This window comes from Panthera onca, chromosome C2 (assembly GCF_046562875.1).
Source record: "Panthera onca isolate mPanOnc1 chromosome C2, mPanOnc1 haplotype 2, whole genome shotgun sequence".
NCBI classification, from domain to species: domain Eukaryota; kingdom Metazoa; phylum Chordata; class Mammalia; order Carnivora; family Felidae; genus Panthera; species Panthera onca.
In genome coordinates, this window is record NC_138347.1 from 127,780,644 (window position 1) to 127,804,594 (window position 23,951).

At 48.2% G+C, this 23,951-nt stretch overlaps 1 protein-coding gene across 3 annotated transcripts in view; it reads right to left on the reverse strand.

Moving 5' to 3' along the window:
• Positions 1-3,637: 3,637 nt before the first annotated feature.
• Positions 3,638-23,951, reverse strand: part of EPHB1 (EPH receptor B1) — a 430,500-nt gene continuing 410,186 nt past the window's right edge. For all 3 annotated transcript variants that reach the window (XM_060638721.3, XM_060638722.3, XM_078432322.2), the window contains 4 exons: positions 17,065-17,214; positions 10,220-10,413; positions 8,195-8,350; positions 3,638-4,476 (listed from right to left, as the gene is read on the reverse strand). In XM_060638721.3, coding sequence (XP_060494704.1) covers positions 4,368-4,476; positions 8,195-8,350; positions 10,220-10,413; positions 17,065-17,214 — 609 coding nt within the window. In that variant the 3' untranslated portion in view covers positions 3,638-4,367. The remainder of the gene's footprint in view (positions 4,477-8,194; positions 8,351-10,219; positions 10,414-17,064; positions 17,215-23,951) is intronic.

Here is a 23,951-nt window from a genome sequence, read left to right on the forward strand (position 1 = left end):
ATCACTTGCCCTTACTCAGTGGGGGTCAAAGCCATTATTATTTCTGAAATGATAATGAGGTTCCCAGGCTAGCTCACCACGACCTTCTTAGAACAAAACCTGTACTAGAATCTTGTAGTTTTAACTGACACGTTGTAGATTCTCACCCTTCTGCTGGATGTCTCACTCCTCCTGCCCACAATATTCCTGGAGTTCTGTTCCTCAATCCTCACTGGTTTCTGTTCTTTTCACAAATGCATGCGAAGAGTAACTTCTGTCCTTACTTGGTTTCGATTATCCTAGGGGACTCCACTGATCCAGCTCTACACATAACTTTGCAAGGGTCAGGGGCATAAGAGGGAGGCGGTGGGTAGGAGCAGGTGTGTGATTTTAGTAGTATAGATACCTGTTTGACATCTATGAGCTCCAGTGATCTTCAGATGATACAATAAACACCTGCTCTGTAGATGTATCTACTTGGTATCCTTCATTACCATCTTCCTTTATTGGGGGGGGGGGGTGGGCAGGGAGAAAGCACAGAGAGGTGGGTCATAGTCTTTAAGGCTTTTCCACAAATCACTTCCATTCCCATAACCCCTGAGCCAGGGGTACTAATTAAACATTGCCCACTTGTCCCCTGTGAAGTCCTCACACACATGAGCCTTGGTGGCTGCAGGTGTGGCTGGCAGAGAATGCCCATTTGTAAGTCATATCTTGGGCTGCATAGCATGGCCATAGGTTCCATGTCTTTAGGCTGACTTAGAAGGCCACAGACTTCTGTCCACTGTGCAAAACATGTTTTTAAGAAAGAATCTGGGGGCTCCCGGGTGGCGCAGTTGGTTGAGCATTTGACTCTTGATTTTGGCTCAGGCCATGATCTCGTGGTTATGGGATTGAGCCCCACATTGGGCTCACCACTGGGTGTGGAGCCTGCTTGGGATTCTCTCTCTCCCTCTCTCTCTCTGCACATCCCCTACCCCACTCATTCACATGCCCTCTTTTGCTCTCACTCTCTCTCTCTCAAAAAAAAAAATGTAAAAAAAGAAAGAAGCTGAATTGGAATTTATCCTCTGCCAGGTGATAGAGTAACTTGTCTAACTGAAATTCAGAGGCCTGGGGTCTTGATCCAGTGAGCATTCTCCCCAGGGAGCTCTCTTTTGAGGGTGTGAGTAAAGTGTCTTGGCACCAAACTGTCAATGGGCACAGATACCCCTGTGCAAGAGACCAGCCTCTCCCATCGCTTCCTGCCCAAAAGGGTGAGGGTTCATTCCTCTCTTTGCCGGTGGCAGAAGAACTTTAATAACTATCACTCCTGGAGTCAAGAACTTTACATCTGTTACTAACTCCAGGAAGGCAGGTTACTGTAGCGCAGTGCTCCCAAAGTGTGGTCCCTGGACCAGCAGCATCAGCACCACACGGCCACTTCTTGGACTCCACCCCAGATCTGAGTCAGCAAACTTGTTGGTTGGGTCCAGTGATCTGTGTTTCAACATACCCTCCAGGTGATGATACTAATGCATGCTCAAGTGTGAGACCCACTGGGAAAGTGGTAGGAGCATGGAATCAGGTTGCTGAGGCAAAATCCTGACTCCACCACTGTGTGATGTAGGGAAGGTCTTGTCTCTGTTTCTTCATCTGAAAACTGGGGGTGATGAAGTATCTGCTACTGCTTTATAAGATGCTCGTGAAGAAGAGAGTTAATAGATGCAAAGTACTTAGACTGTGCTTGGCATAGAGAACCTGCTCGGGAGCGTTAGACCTCATCAAAGGTGGTTACGACTATCTGACTCTACATAAGAGGCTCAGAGAGGTCGGTGATTGGCTCCGTGCTACAGAGGGAAGGCCTGATGTCTCAATCACTAGAGATATACCGCATTTCAGGGTGTGGGGTGGGGAAGCCTGGTATGCTGAACTGTGCTGAGCATCTGCAGGGGCGGGGGGCATGTCCAGAGCTTGGCCATGCCCCTCCCACTGATAACTATGCCTCCAGGTGCCCTGGCCTTGGCTCTGCTGACCCCTTGTGCTTTCCCATGTGCCCTTGGGTTCTCTCTCACACACACTCTCTGTCTCCTTTGTGGGATCTTATGGTGAAACCAAACCAAAGGGTGTGACCTGACTTTCACCTTGACCTTGCTTTGTGGACAGCCAGAAGGTGGGCTGGCACTGGTGGAAGCACAGTGAAGACTTCAGGTTAAGGATGCTGCCTGAGAAATTTGGTGACAAATTAAAATTCATTCCTATGGAAAATTGAGAGTAGATTAGTCGAATTGCCTAGGCTTGTAAGACACTTCATGGATTCAGGTCTTTGGGGTAATTAGCAAATTGTGCATGGAATTGCTACGCTATTAATAAGGGGAAGTTTTCTCTTCTACCCGCTACATGTTGGGTTGGGGCTCTTTGTAACCATATGCAAATCTTCTGAGATACTTCTGTCCATCTCCCTTAGTCCCCCAGGGGTTACACACAAGGGTGATGCTTTCAGATCGGGCTCCCCTGCATCAGAGCTGTACCCGTAGGCCCATGAGCCTCTTTGAAGGAGCTTCAGAAGGTAAGACCTCCCCAAGTACAAAGTTACCGAGGACTAGGGGGAAAAGGCTCATCTCACTTTCAATTTACATTAAATAAGCCACATGGGAACTATGGCTCCTTTACTGGCTCACACCCTCCCCTCCAACTGCTTGTTCACAGACACACCACAAGCAGTCTAAAATAGTCTTTAGCGCCTTTTACAAAACTGGCCTGGATATGAACATCACAAATGCAATGTGCAAACTGAAATCAGGGCTGATGGTGTATTATCGGTGATTGTTTATATTTATCTGCCAGTGACTTCTTCAGAGCCTCATATTTATTCAGTTCTTCCTTTGGGTCACATCAGTGAGAATGATTCTTATATATAGTGCTTCTTGGGAGGCACAGGATCCGGGATGTATTCCTTCCCTCTCATATGAGGCAGAAGAAGGACAGTCATTAAGGATTTTCCTGTAACTTGGGGACAGACCCACTGGGGTCTGAGAACACACACGCTGACACCATTCTATGTAAACCCAGACATGCTTCTTCTCATTTTAATTAGACAGATAAAATTAGCAAGGAGATTAAGATAAAAGGAGAAATTAAAAATATTTAAATGTTAGGTGGAATTTACAAAAGTGAATTGAACAATGAGGTACAAGAAGGAATGCGGAGAAACACAGACACATTTGAAACATTCCTCGGATGCCACACGGCTTAAGCCAGTCCACAAATAAGGTAAGAAGAATTCTCCCTTGCCATCTCTTGAATTACAGATTCTAGGGATGTGGAAGAACATTCTCCAGAAACACTTTCCTTCTCCTTCTCTTCAGATGTTACCAAGAATAATCAGTCAGTATCATTCTAGAATGGCCCACACTGCATCCAATTCAAACCACTCACCTGTTTCCTGTCTGAATTTGCAAGCTCCTGAGAGTTTTTTCCCCTTTAATTTTATTTTTCTCCCTGCTCTCTCTCCCCATTGGGCCAATAGGCCAACTGGGCCAACCAGAACACCAAACCAACAACACGCTCCAGCCCCTTTGAATTTTCCAGGGGCAAAGATCTCCCGGTTCTTCTTTCTTGTTTGCATCTGTTACGAACAAGCACAGTCATTTTTATAACACAGACATACATATGTGTGCTCCTGCACACGGAAACAGGTTTTTCTTTTTTTTTTTTTTTTTCCAATTTGTGGTTTCTTTTTCCTTTTTGCAGAAAATGCAAACAAAAGAAAAACAAGGTTTTCAATTGAAGGTACATCTCTTCTTCAATATGAAGACATTAATTGAATTGGTTGGATCCCCCATGCAGTGGTCAGCAAAGTCCTTTGGCAACTGACAGAACGACATCTGGAGACTCAGGAGCTGGGGTTTGTTTGAAGAAACTTCCCTACACGAGTCATGAGCAAAGGGAAATGGATGTGGGAGAAGGGAGAGGGCTCGTGGGGAGGAGTACAAAAGGAGAAAAGAAAAGAATGTCATTGGTGAGGAAGAAAATGGAAAACTGCCTCTGTTTCTTCCCTCTACCTCCTTCCCTTTCTTCCTGTGGATCGGTGACTCCAGCCCCGAGTGGGAGCGGAGTTTACTCTTGGTTGCCCCGATGCATACTGTTTTGTCTTCACTTCTGTCGAACATCACCCTTTCATATTTTTATTATTATGTTTTGGTTTCCCATGGCATCTTATACATGCTTCTGTCACTAAGAAATGAAGATTGCCTATTAAGAACAGGTCCAGTCTCTTCTTCACTGATGTAATGCATTTCTTAGCTAAGAAGCCACTCTTTCCAGAACATTCCACAGTGGTCAACCTCTGGTTCCCTCTTGAGCATGGTCCTTTTCCTTCCTCTCCTCCCCCCAGAAAATGAGAGTTCTCATGCCATTGCCGTTGGTGACTGACTCATCTGGACCCTCATAGAATGAATGCTGTTCAGGATCTTCTTCTGATGACCTGCCAAGGTGACCCCTATTCTCAGGAGGTCTCTAGGAGGGGAAAAAAGTCACAAAAAAGGGCACGTTAGTGTTACGGCAGCTTTTCAAGGATCACAACTCATCACAGAGGCAAGCTCTTGAATTAGGTGGGTAGGCAAATAAAAGTGTTTAAAATCCAACACTCAGATTACCCAAGTCTTTGGCAAATGCCTACATAGGTATTTTCTTGCTCAATCTCATTTGCTTCATGCAGTGGCCCTCGTCTCCAATGGCCCCCTCCCAACTTAGACAATCCTGGAAGTGTCGTGCCCTGTTCCTCACATATGGGTGTTGGCTGGAGCAGCCCCTTCATTGTTTCCATGACCCTAGGCAGACTGGAACTTTCGCGCGCGTGTGTGTGTGTGTTTTAACACTCCACGCACACACGATATGGGGCTTCAGTTATGCTGCGGAGCTTTCTGCCTAAATTAGTGATCACCCACTGAGATTGAAAAGATGTGGGGTTTGCTGGGTTTTCTGATGTTTTTCCCCTGAGTTTCCATTTTCTGCCTCTGTTTGAATTTTAATGTCATGAATTTTTAAGAAGGGTGATCTCAAAATAACTTTCAAATATCTGCCCAAGCAGGAATCGAAGTAATATGTTTAGGATAGGGGTTTGGATTGTACTCATCTTTAAGCTGTGAGTCTTAATTTTGGGGAGACCCATGCATCTTTCCCTAGTTAATAATAATAATAATGTTATAGCATTGCTCAAGTATTTCTCATGTGCGATATACTATCTCATGTATAGCTAAGGAAGCAGTTCATGAAAATTGACAAACCACTCAAGGTCAGTAATAATAATTTAACAGCAATTGTTTCTTGCGTGCATTCTGTAGGCAGGCAATAGGCCAAGTGCTTTGTATACATTATTCCATTAACCTTTCACCACAAACCAATGAGATGGGTACTCTTATTTTTTGCTCATTTATGGACAAGTAGGGCTCAGAGAAGTTAAGTAACATGCTCAAGATCACACAGCAGGTAACTAACTGGTGGTGCAACTGGGGTTCAAATTCAAGACTACTTGGTTTTCAGCCACCCTGTAGGGCTGCTCTCAGAACTGTTCTAAGGTCCTGACTATATTCCCCCAAAGGCCCCTGCCCCTGGCATAGCAGATCACTTTGTGCACCAGACCCACGAGGCTGCACCAGGCTCCTGTGCTCTCCTCAACACCCCCTTACAGCTGGCGGTCAACCCCCTCAGAGTTGCAGCTGGCTCAGATTGTCAAATTGTCCATGTCTTTTCAGCAAACACTTCTGAGAGGCACGCTTGAATTCTGAATTCACAAATTGTCCTGCAATCTATTTTATTTAGTAGCTCATGTTCTTTTTCCATCTTTTATCTCTCAAGAAACAAACTAAATTGCTCCAATAGTGTGTGGGCATTTTTTACTTTGAACTAAATCCCTTAATTTTTCCTTTTCCAGACTGAGGAAATTGCTCCATTGGATTCCTCCAGTTGTGGGGGGTTAGGGGGTGATGCCTCCATACTCAGCCACATCACAGTGAGGAAGCAGGCGCAGCCCCACCAGCATGAGCACCCGTTGCCGCCCCTGAACCCGGGCTCTCCGGTCATCTAGGGCATCCATGCCAGCTCTGCAAGATGGAGAAGCTGCTTTTCCACTGGTAAGTGCTGCTTTTGTTGGTGATGGTGGTGCCTGACAATAATTCATAGTGGCAGGGACTGCCTTTATATGGCATCAAGGGAAAATGAGCTCACATTTAAAAAATGAATTCTGTTGTTTAGTGGATGCTAGGCTAGATGCACATTCAAGCCATCTCCCTAGGGAAAGCGGAGCTTCCATCATTTCTGGCAAGAATCAACCTCAAAGAGGTAGAGTGGGGGCGCCTAGGTGGCTTAGTTGGTTGAGCAGTTGAGCGTCCACTCTTGGTTTCAGCTCAGGTCATGATCTCACGGTTTTCATGAGTTTGAGCCTGTGTCAGGCTCTGCACTGACAGCACGGAGCCTGCTTGGGATTCTCCCTCTCTCTCTGCCCCTCCCCAGCTCATTTGTGCACTCTCTCTCAAAATAAATACATTAAAAAAAAAAAAAAAGAGGTAGAGTGGGACTCCAGGAAGACTGACTGCAAAGCAGGAGTCTGGGACAGAAGCTGTTCCTCTGAGGTTCAACTGCTGGGGCTGGATGGGACCCAGCCTCTCCCTTGGGACTCAGCAACTGGCCCACCTCGAGAGGGAATCCTGGCACCTAGCACTGTGCCTGACATGTATCAGGCGATCAGTAAGTGTTTGTCAATTGCCTGGAGGACCGACCAGTCCTCTACCTTGGGAAATGTGTATCACAAGCCACCAACCCCCATGTTGTCTATAAACGTTGTGGCCCAGGCAGCTGGTGAAGTCTCCTCTGGGGGGATGTGTCTTTTCAAAATTTGACCCTTGCCAACTTTTTCCCAGCCTTGGCTGCATGTTAGAATCATCTGGGGAGTTTTAAACACCCTGATGCCCAGGTCTCAGTTCATACCACCTAAACCAAAAGATCTAGGCATGGAAATCGGCCACCAATATGTTTAAGAAAACATTTTTTAATGTTTATTTTTGAGAGAGAGACACACACAGAATCTGAAGCAGGTTCCAGGCTCCCAGCTGTCAGCACAGAGCCTGATGCGGGGCTCAAACCCACAAACTGTGGGATCATGACCTCAGCCAAAGTTAGACACTTAACTGACTGAGCCACCCAGGTGCCCCAGGCAACAATATTTTTTTAAAGATTCCCAGGTGAGTCCAGTGTGCCACCATGTATGGGGATCGCTGTACCCCTGGGGTGGACTGGTAAAAGGAGACGGAATTAGCCATCAGGAAAGCAGCCCCCAGGCCCTGCTTTGCCACTCGTGAGCACTGAGTGTTCAGGCACTAATTCACCTACTTTCTGAATCTGCTGAATGGAATGAGTACAAGTAGATGAGTATCTCCCAAACTACAGTTCCACGAAACCCTGCCCCTCAAAAATATGGTTCCACAGTATTTAATAATTTTAAATGGGTTTCTTTATTTCAGGATTTCTCATGGCCTTTAGAATGCTAATGTGTGTAGTGAATCTCCAAAAGGGTGATAAAGTATGCAGTATATCCCAAATTTATTTGACCATGGGACCTTTTTTCCAAGGAGAACCTATTAACATTTCCCAGAACTGGTGCTGCTCAGAACATTCTTGGGGAAATGGTGGACTAATGGATCTTTAAGACCCTTTCTGGCTCTCATCTTATTTGAATAATTTTAGTTTTCGCATTCCTCCATACTCCTGTGGGAATTGCAGACTGGTAAATAATTTGTGGGAGATGGAAATGTATGCTTATTCACACGCGCTATCTAAGTACGAATATGAGCTCCCCACACATCTGAGATTGTTGCTGAATCAGTGTAGTGCCTCTTCCTGCTATGTTGTTGAAAGTGCTGGCTGGCTGTGTTCTTTCCATCTGGATGCTCTTTTTGATGGGTTAAGTTTGAAAACAAACGGAGGAGAGAGTCTTGATGATTAGGCAAATGACATATGCCTATGACTTTGAAGAACTCTCATTTGGGGCCAGACTGGACCTCAGCCTCCCCACCCCACCCCTCCATCTTTCCAGGGCGCTTCGCCACCAGATCTGATTCTATACAGAAGTGGAGCTCTGGGGGTGAGGCAGAAATCAAGACTTGTACCATGATCAATAGCAGGGAAGGAGCCTTGATCCCCACCCACGGGGTACAGAGAGGAGATTCTCATCACTTACTCTGATGTCATCTGGGTGACCAGCTGGAGGGAGGTGAAGCCGGCAGTGAGGAAGCTGTCCCTGTACTGGACCATTTTGATGGCACTGAGCCAGTCATCCACGGTGGTAAAGGCCGTGAAGTCTGGAATGGAGCGGTCTAGCAGGGGCTGGGAAGGCCTGAGAGAAAGAGAGAGAGAGAAGCAGGTAACCCCACAGCTGTAGAGGTGCGTGGATAGAGCCACACTCTGGGCAGATAGCAGACTTCATGTAGGATGAGAATTCTTTCCTGACAGGATGAAGATTACAGGGGAGCCCTGTGCTGACCCTTCTTGCCTTACAGAATCCTGAGTGGGCATGACTTCTGGAGGCGAGATGTCTGGTACCCCTGCCTACGGGCCCTGTCTCGCATCAGTCAGCTCAGACAGCTAGACTGACACAGCATGAAGTCTGGAGGGAAGAGAAGGCCCATAACTCCTTTGTAAACTGGAACCTAGGCGCTTTACCATCCAAAGTTTCACCATTAAAAATATATAAAGTTCACTACAACCTTCCCAAATCTATTGGTACCATTTTTTTTTCCTGATTCTATCCTCAGCTAATTGGAACAGAGCAGCTCTCCGCTGATCTTCTCTGGGACATTCTCAAAGCAGACACTTCACTATCCAATCCACAAAGAAGGGTGCCACCTTAATATATCCTTCAACTCCCAACACCCATGCCCAATCCTTCACCAAGAATTAAAGATTTGACCTCCAAAATATCTCATACTCATCCACCTCTTTCTGCATCATTACCCTGACTTAAGACCCTATCTTCTCTGCCATTATTCCTGCAATATTCTCCTGTTGGTCTTCACGCATGTTCCTTCCCCTCAACATAAGGTCCACACTGTGGCCTGGTGCTCTTTGAAAACTGCAGGTGTGATCATGTCCATAACCTTCATCCTGACCCTGATTTGTGTCAAATCCTTCAATCTGTGCTCGCTACTCTGAAAATCAAGCCCAGAATTCTTAGCAGGGCCCACATGTTCTGAGCGTCTGGCCCTCGCTCACCTTGCCAGCCTCAGCCCTGACCCAGTCCCCTCACAGACTGGACTCAGAACACACTGGCCCTGTCCTTCCTACCCTCGAGCCTCTGTTCACGTTGTTCCTTGGTCTGGAACACTTGTCCCTTGACTCCCATCTTCCTTTCATTCAATTCATGCATTTTCTCCCTTCAGTGCTCAACTGGAATAACACTTATCAGAGATGCCTCCCTGACACCAGGTATCGTATGTATCCATGCTCTCCAACACCATGCATCTCCCTGCCACAGTGGCTATCAAGGTCTCAATTTTGCATTTCTTTGGGTGATCATCTGGTCTTGCCCCTCCTAAATGATTCAAAGTTCCATGAGGACACGAATCATGTCTATCTTATTCATTCTATACTGCCAGCAAGGGGCACAGTGCTTAGCACATACATGCCCAATAAACTTTGGTTGAAAGATTAAGAAATCAGTTAACACTGCAATGTAGAAGAATAATATACAGCTGACAGCTACTGACAGGAGATGAAAGTTGTTCTGTGCATTTGCTCATAACAAATCCGATGGCTTTTTATTTCTGTGTCCCATAGCAATCAGGGCCTTTAGCGGCTAATGGGTTGGCCAAGGTTCCAAGTCTGCAGCTCTACCGGTGTGGTTAACAAAAAGCGTGCCTTCTGGAAACAGGATCTCCCAGAAGTGGGGCCTCATACCACTCCTATCAGACACATTCAATTATTACAGAGCCCAGTGCCCAGCCCATCTGAAGCCAGCAGACAGTGGAGACCCAGACAGGTATCTTGATATCTGTCTATAGCCCATGCTGTAGGCAGGGAATATTTTAGAAAGATGGAAAGGAAAAAGGAAACAGGAAGTCTTGGAATCTCTTTTCCATTAGTGGATAAGGTTAGCCACCTCACCCTTGCTCTCAATAGATCAAAAGGCTAGCAGCCTTGCTATTGGGCCTGCCCCTAGTTATGAGACCACCCACACCTACGAACCACCCTATTCCACGAGACTCACACGGCGGTGATGGTTGCCACAGTCTTGAGACTTGCCGGGTTCCGGATCATCTTGTCCAGGGTGTTGACAATCTCCGCAAAGCGGGGCCGGCTGTTACGGTCCTTCTGCCAACAGTCCAGCATGAGCTGGTGTAGAGCAGCTGGACAGTCCATGGGTGGGGGCAGCCGGTAGTCCTGCTCAATGGCATTGATGACCTGTAGTGACACACATGGGAACGGGTATGATTGGGTGATGAGACACCAGCCAGTCATTCACAAAGTAGCTCCCAAGGATGGAGCATCCCTCATTCTGTGCTCATATACCTCTCTCCATAATGGATTTGACGTGTACTTGGCTTTCCCCCCTAGACTGTCCCTAGTACCCACAGTGAGGCCTGGCACACACTAGATCTCTGTAAATGCTTACTGAAGAATGAGCTGGTGAATAGCTTGAGCTTCTCCTCTCTTTAAGAGGACATCAGGCCCAATTCTGCAGCTGGCAGTGATGATGAGATGGCACAAGGGAAACCTAGTGGACATTTGTTCTTTATAAAGGACCCCCATCAGGAAGCCTGGGTGGCTCAGCCGGTTGAGATTCCGACTTCAACTCAGGTCATGATCTTGCAGTTTGTGAGTTCAAGCCCCTGTCGGGCTCTGTGCTGATGGCTGGGAGCCTGGAGCCTGCTAGGGATTCTGTGTCTCCCTTTCTCTCTGCCCCTCCCCCACTTGTGCTCGGTCCCTCAAAAATAAATAAACGTTAAAAAAATTTAAAAAAAAATAAAGGACCACCACCAAAGCCTGTGGTGGCCTCATCCTTACACTGCTAAGAGAAGAGAAAGGAGGGAAGGAATCAGCCTTTAACAGAGAGCCTACTCCATGCTAGGGCCACTCTCGATGCTTCCTGTGCATTGTTTGCCTTGACCTTCATGATGCAACAACATGAACTGGCTTGAAGAGAATTTGACTACACAAATCAGTTAAGTGCAATGACAACGGTCAAAAACAAGGTGAACTAAAGTGAATATAGCCAATGAGGTTTTGGTAATTTTTGCAGGCTCCAGGGGATAATTTTGTCAAGATCTTAGAATCTTTACATAGTTTGGTCTGCTTTTCATATGGTTGCAAGAGCTTATTTCACACTTTATATCTTAATTTCTAATTCATTTAAATAGATTATGACTGCTCTGTGCTTTTTGTAATAGCAAAAATAACTGTCAACGACCCAGTGCTAAACATGGGAATTTATTACGGTGCCCTCCTACCATGATGGAAGGCCTGGTGTACAATGAGCACCTTTAAGTGATGTAAAAATGTATCTATTGAAATGGAAATATACTCACACTGTAATCTTAGGGAAAAGAGCAGGCTGCGTAACTGCAGGTATAGTATAATCTTGCTTTTGTAAAAACAAAAATCAAAACAAAACAAAAAAACAGTAATTATACACATGCATAAAAAAGACCTCGGAAAAATAGATGGCATGGCATTAAATGGCGGTTGCCTCTGGGCAGGTAGACACATGAGTGCTTTTCATGCTCGTTTGTGTTCTTACTTTCTATAATAATTATACATTGATTTTATATTAAAATAAACAGTTCAAGCACCTTTAATAACAAAGGAAATAATTTGGAGTTCAGAGATTTTCAGGTGTTTTTACCTCTACTTTAAAAAATGTCAGATTCATTTCAACGGATTCTTTTTTTTTTTTTTAACTTTGTAGATCGGTCAGAAAGTATTTTCAATCAGTTTGTATTTTTACAAATTCTATGCCCAGGATATGGGACATAGAGTGGGGCATGAGATATGACCTGAAGTCATTAGAGATAATCAAGGTGTATTATTCCTTCTATTCTAGGTGGTGGAAAAACAAACAAGGATACAAACCACACTGGTATCAGTTTTATACACAAACTGGTGACTGGGAACGTGCACTTTTGAATAGTATGTTGCTTCACCGATAAATTTTTACCTCCGCCAAACTCCTGTCAATCAAATTACCTGCTTTCCTCTAAGGAGGGCATTACAGTCCATTTTCCCCATGAGGAAATAGAGGCACACACAGTGGAGTAACTTGCCTGAGGACCAACAGCTAGGAAATGGCAGGACTAAGAATAAATCATAGAGGTGTCTGATTTTTAAGTTTAGAACACTTTGAAGCCCACTTTCCCCACAGAGGCCTCTGTGGGGCTGCCATCGTAATCTCGACCTGAAGAGTAGTCCTTGGAGCTGTTTGATGTCTTCATGGCAGGAAACGGGTATGGAGCTAAACCAAGTAATCCATGAGGAGTGGCCAGGCATCATTCGCATCAGCCTGGCTCATAAACTGGCACCCTTTCCAGCTCCTTCTAGGCAGCCAGACCTGGGGGCCCTGTCACAGAGCCCCCACTCACTGTGGAGATAAGTGGGATTATCCACTGAATGGCCCCTGAGCTCATTTTGGGTTCCTTAAGGTCAAGCTAGGCAGGGCCAGCAGGAAGGGCTAGTGTCCATATTCAACTTCTCATGGGGATCGGGGACACCAAAGTCTTCCAGTGCAGGGCAGCTCATGTTGCCCTAAACTGTTGGCATCTCTGCTCAAATTATGTGGTGCCAGAGCCCCAAGTAGTTAATTCTTCCCACTGACAAGTTTTCCTCTCGTCTTCCTGTAACAGGAAGGAGTACTGGAGTCAGGGGGCACATCTCCATGGTGTGACCAGCTGGCCCAACCACTCCTGGCAGAGCACCAAGAGACTGGGGGACCCATACATGGACTGAGTCTTCCGTCTGTGAGGTCTGGGCTAAATGCAACTTAGCTACACTTCCCCTGTCTCCTCCGCATGCCACCTCACTGGAAATTTTGAAGACTATCCTGCCATTTGTTTTGTATTTCCCGTGCCTGTCTGGTAAGGTTTCTTTTTAAGAGGATATCAGAACCACTGATCCCTCCTCCCTGTGGGTCGGCCAGGAGTGCAGACCCCCACATGGTGCTGGTGATGGTGTGGCATTGTAGCTAGGGGCAAAGACACTGGAGGCCTGGGTTCAAATCCTAGTTTCACTTCTTATTAGCTCCAGAACCTTGGGAGAGTCACTTGACTTCTGGACATTGCACAGATAGGGTTATTAAAAAGATTACACGGCACAGTGAGGTGATGTTGAGCACCATACACATGAAGGAATGGTAGAGGGAATATCTTCGTCAGATGGAGGCTATCATTCCTGCCACATCTACTACGGTACTTGTCCCTGCAAAGGAGGTTACTGTTCTGCTGCTGGTCACTGCAGATCTAGGGCCACAGTGTTTTGAGAAGCACGAAGCACATAGTGGGGGGTTGATTAATGGCCAGATTCCTATTTCTCACCTTTCAGGATATAGGATAGCCATGCTCATGTTTACAAAATGGGACTTCGTGCCATTTGCTATCTCTTCTACATAATTTTGCTGTCATCACTCAAGCTGTTATTCTGGGAGCACTGATGTCTCTTGCACATTGGAAAAAAAAAAAAAAAAAAACCTTTACCTTCCACCCCAAAGAAAAAATTACCTAAGTCATTAATTGATGTGTGGGTAGCATCTATCTACCCAAGCCTTTCGTTGAAGTGCTATGCCTTTGGAGGGGTTTACTCTCTTTAAGAATCTGGGTGTTTTCCAAATTTCCTGAGTATAGAACTTGTAATCAAATTAAAACATCATTTCAAAAAAAATAACTGTGATCCTCTAATGGGGTTTTGGGATCATTTCTCTGTCACACCTGCCTTGCTAGCAGGTGTGGGAAACTGGGAGGAGACATGGAGAAGCCCCTTCCATTCGACCACCTGATGGCTGTAAACACCAGTGACCACGTTTGAATTGGGTGGAAAGATTTGGCCCAAGGTGGGGGGTGTAAGGTATTCTTCTGAGCAGACTTGAAAACTGGGGTCAGACCTGGGCCCCCTTCCTTGGTCTGTAACAGGATGAGATAAACGGATGTTGAAAACACTGGCGATTAGAATGAGATCAGATGGCATTTCCAGAGAGAAGCAAGAGTGAGGGTGTGGTGGTGAAGAGAACCAGCCCGAGAAAGGCCACTGTCACCCAAGCAGAGCAGGCTGCCAGCTCACTTGGAGTGGTCTGCAGCAACTCTTCGGGCCTCTGACAGCCAGCATAAGCCTATGCTCTGGGCCCTCAAGAGCCGGGGCAGGGAGGGGAGAGGGGCTGCCTTTGTTTCCCCTGTACCTGGAGAAGGCACGTGCTGGGGGCTGGGGTTGGATGGGTTGGGTGGGGACGGGGCAGGCGGTCTGACTCATGTGCCTTGGGGAAGTGACTAGAACTTCCTGGAGGATGAGAGGGCCCCTAGCCTCCCTCAGACCGCATTTCCTATTAGTGAGCTGGGTGGTACCTGCTCCACCTTCCGCAGGGGAGAGTGAAGTGGAGAAGCTCGGAGCAGTGGAGGAACCAGGGCAGAGGGGGTTAAGTTGAGCTCTGATGTTTCAGTAAAACCACAGCTCCTCTCCACAGACACTGCCACTCTCATTATCTCTGTCAATCAGATCCAAGCAGCAGAACTTCCAAGTTCTCTCTCTGGCTGACAAACTCTCTGTACATGTTCAAAGACCTTCCTGGGCTCCGGAAGCCCAATTACCAGCACTCTGACTTGCCTCTGCAATTCCCTTTCTTAAGGCCTTTCAACTGTCATCTGTAGAACCCTTTACTGCCACCACCTCTGCGGTTTCTGATGAGTGTGGCTCTAGCCCGGCCACTTGCAGCCCCTCCTGGCTCCCTCTCAGGCCGGGCCGGTTCCGAGTGGGCCAAAGGCACCCCCCACCCCGCTTTCCACCCAGAGCACAAATGCACTTGGGACAATGCTTAGGGGCCTCATGTTGGAGAAATACAAAATTGGAATAAGCTGCTAATTTGCAGATGTTCCTCTTCCCTTTGAGACCCAGCTCAAGCATCAAATATCTGGGAAGCCTTTTTTTCCTCCCCGCCTCGCCTGAATGTTCCCACAGCCCCATGTAGTAGGTGCCGCTGGACTGGGAACAGCTGAGAACGGAACCGGCAAGCACAATGCTTAGCAGCAATGAGTGTTTGCTGAATGAATGATCTGGGAATTCTGGAAGTCTAGTATCAGAAATTCCATTTGTTTTCAGCAGAGGTGAATTCATTTGCTGAGAAGATCTTGAATGTCAAATCTTGCCTGTCAGTTTCATAATCCATTCTATGTGTGCTGAATTGTTCTTAATAGGATTAGAGTCTCAGAAAAGGGCCTCCCTGTTTCCTGGATCACATTTATGACTGCTCCAGCTGACGGCATGGATGCAGCCGGGTGCGGCTGATTTCATGAACACAGCCTCGGCATCAATTCTGACACTTACTGCTCTGACATGCTACGGGGCAGAGGCGAGGCGGGGATAATCATAGATGAGAGGGGGCCTACACGCCACACGTGGCCCTGGGACCTGGTTAACAATGCAGCCGTTTCACCTGCCCTGGGCTGACACCACTGTGCCCATGGGATCAGGGCGCACATTCACAGCAGGAGCCCAGCTCCCAGATCACCACCTTTCTCAGTCGCCTGAGCACCTGCCATGGCTCTAAACCTCGGGCTGGAGAGAGGGCTCACTGAGGCCAGATTTCTCCAGTTAACAGGGCCCCAGAGCCACCAAGCATGGAGGTGCTTATGGTGCAGCTGATTGCCCAGTGGAGCAGATCTGGACTGGGGAGAGCCCTGCCTCATCCTGCTGCTAGGTTGGGAAAGATAATAACTGCCCCCCGGGGAGATGGGAAGAGTAAGAACAGAGGAATGCAGGTTTTGCAACCCTCTCAGCTCCAGGGGGAGGGTATGTATTGAAAATACAAAAGAGGAATGGTGGGGGGGGGGGGCGGGGGGGGGCGGGGACAGCCCAGGATCAAAGGCAGTGTGGATATTCAGATAGGACTTTCGATTGGGGCCTTAACAAAGCAAATCATCCTCAAAAGGCTTCCTCACCGCTTAATAGTTATGAAGCAAAGGGTCTCATCTGGAACACCTCTGCTTAAAGCATCTTAGACGCTGAAAGCCTGGAGGGGTGCTCATCACCTCCCCAGAGACAGGGTCCCACTCCTGCTGGCCATCTGAATCTGACCAACTTTGGGAAGCTTGCTCAGCTCCTCCTTCAGTGACAGGTGACAGGCCCCCAGAAGAGTAGACTCTCAGGAAAGAAGGGCCCTTTCCAGTTCCTCTCTTTAAAGTTGAGAGGTGTGAGCTACATAGAAACTGCCACTTGGGGCGCCTGGGTGGCTCAGTCGGCTAAGTGTCCGACTTCAGCTCAGGTCACGATCTCGCAGTTCGTGGGTTCAAGCCCCGCATCGGGTTCTGTACTGACAGCTCAGAGCCTGGAGCCTGTTTCAGATTCTGTGTCTCCCTCTCTCTGACCCTCCCCTGTTCATGCTCTGTCTCTCTGTCTCAAAAATAAATAAACGTTAAAAAAAAAAAAAAAAAAAAAAAGAAACTGCCACTGGTTCAACACAGCACATCTGTCAGAGGCCCCGCCCACAGACTAGCACTGCTCTGCTTCTGTCGGAAGGACAACACAGGGGCTGCACGCTTTGAAGCAGGGCAGAATCTCCTACTTCATTTGGGCCTGCTGTGTTTCGTGGCCCACAGCCATTATGAACCAGCCCTGGAGCTCCCAGGTTGGCCCAGGTGCCTTTACAGGCTCTGGGGGTATCGGGATTGTCATATCTCCATGCTGGACTCTTTGATTAGTTCAAACACTGGTGCCAAGGGGGTGCCTGTATCTCCTGCCTGGACATCTCAAGTTCAGGTTGTGAGGCCCTGAGCTGAAACCAGAGAGGAGGGGCTGGCATGCCACTGGCTGTGGGAACCCTTCGATGGGGGTTTGTGGCGATCGGGTACCGCTGACACTCACATCTTGGTTGGACATATCCCAGTAGGGTCTCTCTCCAAATGACATGACTTCCCACATGACGATCCCGTAGCTCCAGACATCGCTGGCAGAAGTGAACTTGCGGTAGGCAATGGCCTCTGGAGCTGTCCATCTCACGGGGATCTTCCCTCCCTGGAAGAAGGAGAAGCCAGTCAGCCCAACTGTCAGGTTTCTAGTCGAAAGCAGGAGAAAATGAACTCAGCATGCACGTGCTTTCCATTCTCCCACCCTCATGTCTGGTGAGTTAGAACATCCAGGATAGCCCGAGCCCCATGGGCAGGCCTCCATTATGCACCTGCAGACAGGGGCTCAAGGAGGATTTGTGTGACCTGTGCTGGTCTCACGCCATAAGTGGACACACCACCGTGAGGCCATGGCTGTACCGAAGCTTTGTTGGTCCCAACTCCCTGCACACTGATCTTAATGTCACTGTTGGGAGGTGGGTGGTAGAGGGGGTGTAAATGGTGTACATGCACCCCAACACCCAATTCCCTACTACAGGAGATTGGCTAAAGGAGCCAGGAGATGTCAGGTGCGGCTGTCTTTGTTCCACGGCTTTTGTAGCCTTCATAACATTGGGTCGGCAGAAGCAAAACAAACACAAAAGTGGGGGCCTCCTACTACAAGATCACTTTCCTTGTGTTTCACCTCTTGCAGGGGGTTGAGGGTGGGGGGAACAGTTTCCTCACCCTGCAGCTCGCAGACAGCCCCAGGCTGCACTGGGTTTAATGGGCTGGCGCTGAGGTCTCTGCAGGTGCCAGCTATTCCCCCCCTGCCTTTCAGTGGAGGTTGGCATTCCGAGGCTGGAGGTAGACACTTCTTGCTTTTAGGTCTGCTTCTCCTCCTTGCCCTCCAACCCCACACTGGATGCTTCCAACCTGCTCTCTGCTTGGCCCTCAGCTTGTCTGCCAGACGTTGGCCTGTTTTAAGGGATGACTATCCATCCATTCATTCATTTGCCCTGTCAACATTAGGCAGTGAGCGCTGCTTTGTGCCAGGCACTTTTTGAGGAGCTGGTGTCCCAGAGATGAGCCAGCCACGGTTCCCGCCCTCAAGCTGCACAGGGAGTGGGGAGGCAGATAAGACAACAGACACTTAAAATGGGGATACGGCCTCCCTAACCGTAGGGGATACAGACTCCCTGACACAGGTAGTGGGTGGGGAAGGAGCTCAGCAGCAGCCAGAAGGCCAGTGTCCTGTGGGGTTAAGGGCACCTAGAGCCTTCGGGTTTGGATACAAGTACTGCCCCTTCCAACCTGTGTGACCTGGGGCCAGTTACATAACCTCTCTGTACCACTCTTTCTCCTTGGCGCAGTGGGGGAAATGATCACACCTATACAGTCGGAACATGGGTTACTGCCCACACAGTGCTTGGGACAGGGCCTGGCATGCCACACATTTGGGATCTGTGGCTTCACCATCTGCTCAGTCCCAGAGGATGAGTAGAAGTTGATCAGGCAAAGAGACGGGAGGAGGAAAGTCCAGGCAGAGAGGAGCGTGCACGGGTGCCGGGGGGGTAAGAGCGAGGATGCAAGGGGGACCCCAGCATGGCTGCAGCTTGGCAGTCCCAAGGGTGAGTGTGGGAAAGGGGCGGAGGGCAGGGCACCAATGCCACTTCGCGCCCCAGGGTGAAGTGGGGGACACACGTCATCGCAGCCCTCCACAGCTCGCTCGTCAACCTCTAGAACAAATACGATCCTCATTTTCATTTCTTCCTGCCAACTAGCCGGCTTTCCCTCCCTGGCCTTTCTGTCTGGGCTCTGCCGGCACAATACAGGAGGCTCCCTCCCTCCCCTCTGCATCTGCCTCAAGCCTCTGCTGAAGGGGGCTATTTTTACACTGACCGCTCTCACGATCTGTTCCAATCACCAGAGATGCATGTTGGACTTTGGCAAAAATACCTTTAAAATGTATAAGTGGTTAATCTGAGTGCGAGTGACAGAAAAAGGAGCAAGCAGCAAAGCGTATTTATATCTGGTTTCCTGACCAGGGCCTGAGAGGAATAACAGCTGCCCGGCCAGGACCTCCCCAGATGCACATCCAGCTTCCTGCAAAGAAGACAGTCCTGATTTCCCCCGAGGACCACAGGCTTTTGTGGTGGGAGATGTCCTCAGCTCAAATGCCAGCAACATGACAAATGCCTGGAGGGCAGGCCTGGGCCTCTGCAGCAACAGGGTGCTTTGTTCTCACCATCCCCCAGAACATGAATGAGCTCACTGGTTTTATCTGTAAGGCACCCATGGCTGGGAAGACAGGTGGAACATTCAGCCAGTGAACCGGGAGTTAGCAAACACCTGGAAGGCCAGTGTCCACCATTGGGGTGGATGCTACGCCTGGAGAAGGCCTGGCAGCCCCGCGGAGGGGTTTCTGCTCCCTCAGAGGCAGAAACTGGGTGAAGTGAGGCAGGAGAGAGCAGGAGTTTAATTCAGGTGACTGTGTGTGTGTGTGTGTGTGTGTGTGTGTGTGTGTGTGTGTGCGCGCGCGCGCATGAGAGAGAGAGAGAATGGGGCTCCGTAAGAACTTATCAATATGTGTGAGAGGAGAGTGGGAGACAGAAAGCTTGGCTGTGTAGGTCTGTGAGTGAGAGAATTAGGGCTTATCTTCTGTGTGTATGTTTGTGTCAGGGAGAGGGGGAGGGGACTCGAAAGTGTGGTTCTTCTGAATTTCAAAGAGGCGGATTGGGAGTCTGAAGGTGTCCTCTCTGCCAAGTCTGGAGCAGACCCCAGGGGCTGCCGGTGACAGCTGTTGAGTTGCTCCCTCCTGCATGTAAAGTGGTGGAGCCCGGCCTGCTGGCAAAGCGCCTCAGCCCTCCTGCCACCTTGTGCTGTTGGGCCTCACTGAACACAGAGTTTGGCTTGTCATGGCCACCTCCCCCCCACCCCCCCACCAATCCCAGCGGGAGCAGAGCCTTCCAGAAGAGCCTTCCAGGACCGACAGGTGACAGCTTGTCACACCAGCTCTCCCACTTAGCCAAGAGAGCAGGAGATGCCGACCTCTGAGGCGAACCAAAGGAGGGAAAGTCAGCGGGGCATAGGGATGGGTGCTTTCATTCCTGGGAATTTTAAACTATTCCTCCCAGCTTTTCAGACATCACTTCATGAGCGTTGCCTTCTGATGCTCAGAGATAATTATGGTGATGATTATTTAACTCGTCTTCGGTTATGTGAGAGGAAAGCTATTAACGTACAGCATAGTGACCAGCCCCATGGAGGGAGACCAGAAGAAAAGGCAGTGGAATGGTGTTACAGAAGGCAGGGTTTTTGCCAGTGAGGACGGTCCTCCTGCTGGAAGAGAAGTCTGGACCAGAAGGCCCAAGGCCATTGCATTCATATAATTGCAAAGTGCTCTCAGAGTCACTGGCTCTCTCCAATGCAGGCATGAGGAAGGACCACAGAGAAGGAGTGATTTGCTCTGTTGGATGGGAAGGCACATGAGGGAATAATTCTCAGGGGGAGGAGCAGATGAGGCTCACTGGAAAAGAATGTGCATCCACATGGGCAAAAAGAGGCTGACCTTGGGCTAATTAAGAGAGCATTGTCCCTCCACAGGGTTTCTCCAAGGTGCCTGATAACTGCTACCTCCAGGGACGGAGAGGCAGTCTGCATTCTGCAAGGACCCGGTTTCCCCAGAGCTGCCACAGGAGGTCACTGTTTGGGTGTGGGGGAGGGAGAAGGGAAGAGGAGGGAGGAGGTTCTCACCACCATCAGGGCCCTAGGCTCCCCACAGGACTTACACACTGTGTAAAGCTTTGCATTGAATGGTTGGGCTGCCAAGAAATTCTCCAAAAGTTTGAAATCCACTGCTTCAGAATAAACACACCTTAACTCTGGTATAAGACAAACTATAATGTGTGTGTGTGTGTGTGTGTGTGTGTGTGTGTGTGTGAGACTTGATGAACTAAAAGATTATCTGACAGTGGATTAATTCTAATCTAGACATCTTCAGGGTCAACTGCCAGCAGGTGTGACCAACAGGAAGGTTTCAGTGTAGAGGTACTTTAAGTCCCTCAGCCTCGGCCACCCTGCAACAAGCATCTAGCCAGCACCCATGCTGCCCAGCATCCTGGTGGAGATGTGGCAGTCAGTGATGAGACTCAGCTCCACTCTCAAGGATCCATGGATAGCCACCATGCCTCCGAGCCAGTTCACTCTCTTGTCACAATAAGATTACGTAGACACAGCTCATAGCTTTGGTTCTAAAATCCAGTCAATTGTAGAGTTTTACAGGCCAAAGTCTTAGCATAGTGCCAATTCCCCTTGCTGATTACTTATCCTAGTGATGCCCATAAAAGTAATACTTCTGTGGGCGAGGGGCACTGCTACAGTACTTTCCTCTGCCATCTTGTGTGAGATGAAGTCTCACTGGGGATATAGCAGGGTTCCAGACACTCATGAATACTGAGTATGGTGATAAAAGACTTATTCATCAAATATTGGGATCATGCTGCATGTGGAATTCTCTTGAAGTCTGGAAGCAATAGGTTTATGACCAAGAGCATCATGCAGTATCTCTGAATTTCACAATAAACAACTCTCCAAAAGGTTTATAACATATAAAGCATATTGGAGTTGTTACAGAGATCCACAATGATATATATGTAAACCACTCAGTATATTATTGTCACCATTAAACAAGATTTATTGAGTTATGTGGGTTGGATTGTGTCCCGTTCCCCCCACCCGAAAACATATTCAAGTTCTAACCTCCTGTACCAGTGAATGTGACTTTATTTGGAAATTGGGTATTTCAAAATGTAACCAAGTAAGATGAGATCATACTGGATTGGGGGATGGACCTAACATCCAATGACTGGTGTCAGAATAAGAAGGCCATGTGAAGACACAAAAATGGGTAGGAGGGAATAACATATGAAAATGGAGGCAGAGATTGGAATGAGGTACCTACAAGCCAAGAAATGCCAAGGATTTACAGCAACAGCCAGAAACTAAGAGAAAGGCATGGAACAGATTCAACACCTTGGTTTTGGACTTCTAGCTTCCAGAACAGCGAGAGAATAAATTCCTGTTGTTCAAAGCCACCTAGTTTGTGGTGCTTTGCAACATCAGCTAGAGGAAACTAATACATTGAGTATATACAAATTTATCAGGCCCTCGCTTAAAAATACTGCTGTTAGGGATGCCTAGGTGGCTCAGTTGGTTAAGCGTCTGACTCTTGACTTGGGCTCAGGTCATGATCTCACGGTTTGTGAGTTTGAGCATCGCGTAGGGCTCTGGGCTGACAGTTCAGAGCCTGCTTGGGGATTCTCCCTCTTTCCCTCTCTACCCCTCCCCCGCCTCTCAAAATAAATAGGGGCACCAAGAGTGGCTCTGTCAGGTTAACTGTCTGACTCTTGGTTTCGGCTCAGGTCACGATCTCAGGATTCAGGAGTTCAAGCCCCACCTTGGGCTCTGCACGGACAGTGTGGAGCCTGCTTGGGATTCTCTCTCTCCCCTTTCTCTGCCCCTCCCCCACTTGTGCTCTCTCTCAAAATAAATAAACTTAAAAATAAATAAATAAATAAATCTTAAAAAAGAAAATGACTGCTATTAAATTCCCAGGTGGCAGAGCTACCATGGGCTGCCATTAGGGGGCAGTAGGATTTGGGAGTGAGAGATACCTCTGATGGAAGCCCAGCAGATAAACCCTGGGCCCTCTGTGCTGTTGATCAGACCCAGGCCCAGTCTACACCTTGAGGAACTGCCTTTTTTTTTTTTTTTTTTTTTTTTTTTGGCAATGTGAGTGTGGTGTGGTGAGAATTTCAAGGGCAGCACCACGGCAGTTCAAGCACGGACAGGGGTCAGAAGGCAGTCCTGACGATGATGCTGGAGCCACCATCACTTCTCCTATTCACTGGAGAGGCATGCCACGCCTGAGGGAGAATCCGCCCTCGCTCTACCAGAGTGGCTGCAGACCCAGGTAGCCACTCCAGGCCTAGGCAGCTGCATCTCAGTTGTACAGTTGAAGGCAGTGTCAATGTACTTATTCTTGGCTTACCCACAAAACCTAGCCTAGTGGTTCTCCGACTTGGCTGTCCATTGGAATCACCCTGGAGAAGGGTTTTTTCTTTTCTGTTTTCCTTTTCTTAATGCCAGTGGGTATTAGAATTTATTTAGAGTCTCTGGTTGTGGTGAAGCCTGAACACTGGTAGGTTTTAACATTTTAACATGCTTCAGGTGAGTCTAATGTGCAGTCATTAGTCACAACCACTGGCCTGGAACAGTGGTTCTTAAATTTGAGTGTAGATAAGAATCTCCTAGACGTCTTGTTAAAACACACATCACAGAGCCCTAACCCAGGCTTTCAAAGTTACTTGTTCTGGAATAGGGTTTGAGTATTTACATTTCTAACAAGTTCCCACTGTGGTTCCCACACTTTGAGAACCACTGGCATATATCTACCAAGCAGAAGTCATGGATTGAGCGAGGGCTCATCTTGAGTATAACTCTGAGTGCTGTTGATGGCTAGGTTGAGTAGGAGTCTGAGACTTCATCTGGACTCAGCAAGGAAGAGGGCCGTGACTCATGAGGAATGTCTGCCACAGGTTAGAGAATGAGTGGCTATAAATATATGATGAGTATTTGCCAATATTGCACTAAACCTCAAAAGATCTCAAAAGGATGGGGGAAAAAAGGCAGCAAGTTGGTTTCCTCAAAGTTTCCATCAAGTACCTCTGTGGCCCAAGGGAAATACAGGGTGAATTGAAGTTTCCATTGCACAGAAAATGTCCCACAGAAGGGGCCTTGGGACAGTCCCTATGGGGCAGTGGCCATCTTGACTCTGCAGTTGGCCAGCCTGGGTGAGGCATCTGCCTGTGAGAGGGGCTCTGTGCAGCGCTCTGAAGACAGTTCAGACACAGATGGCCCTGTCCC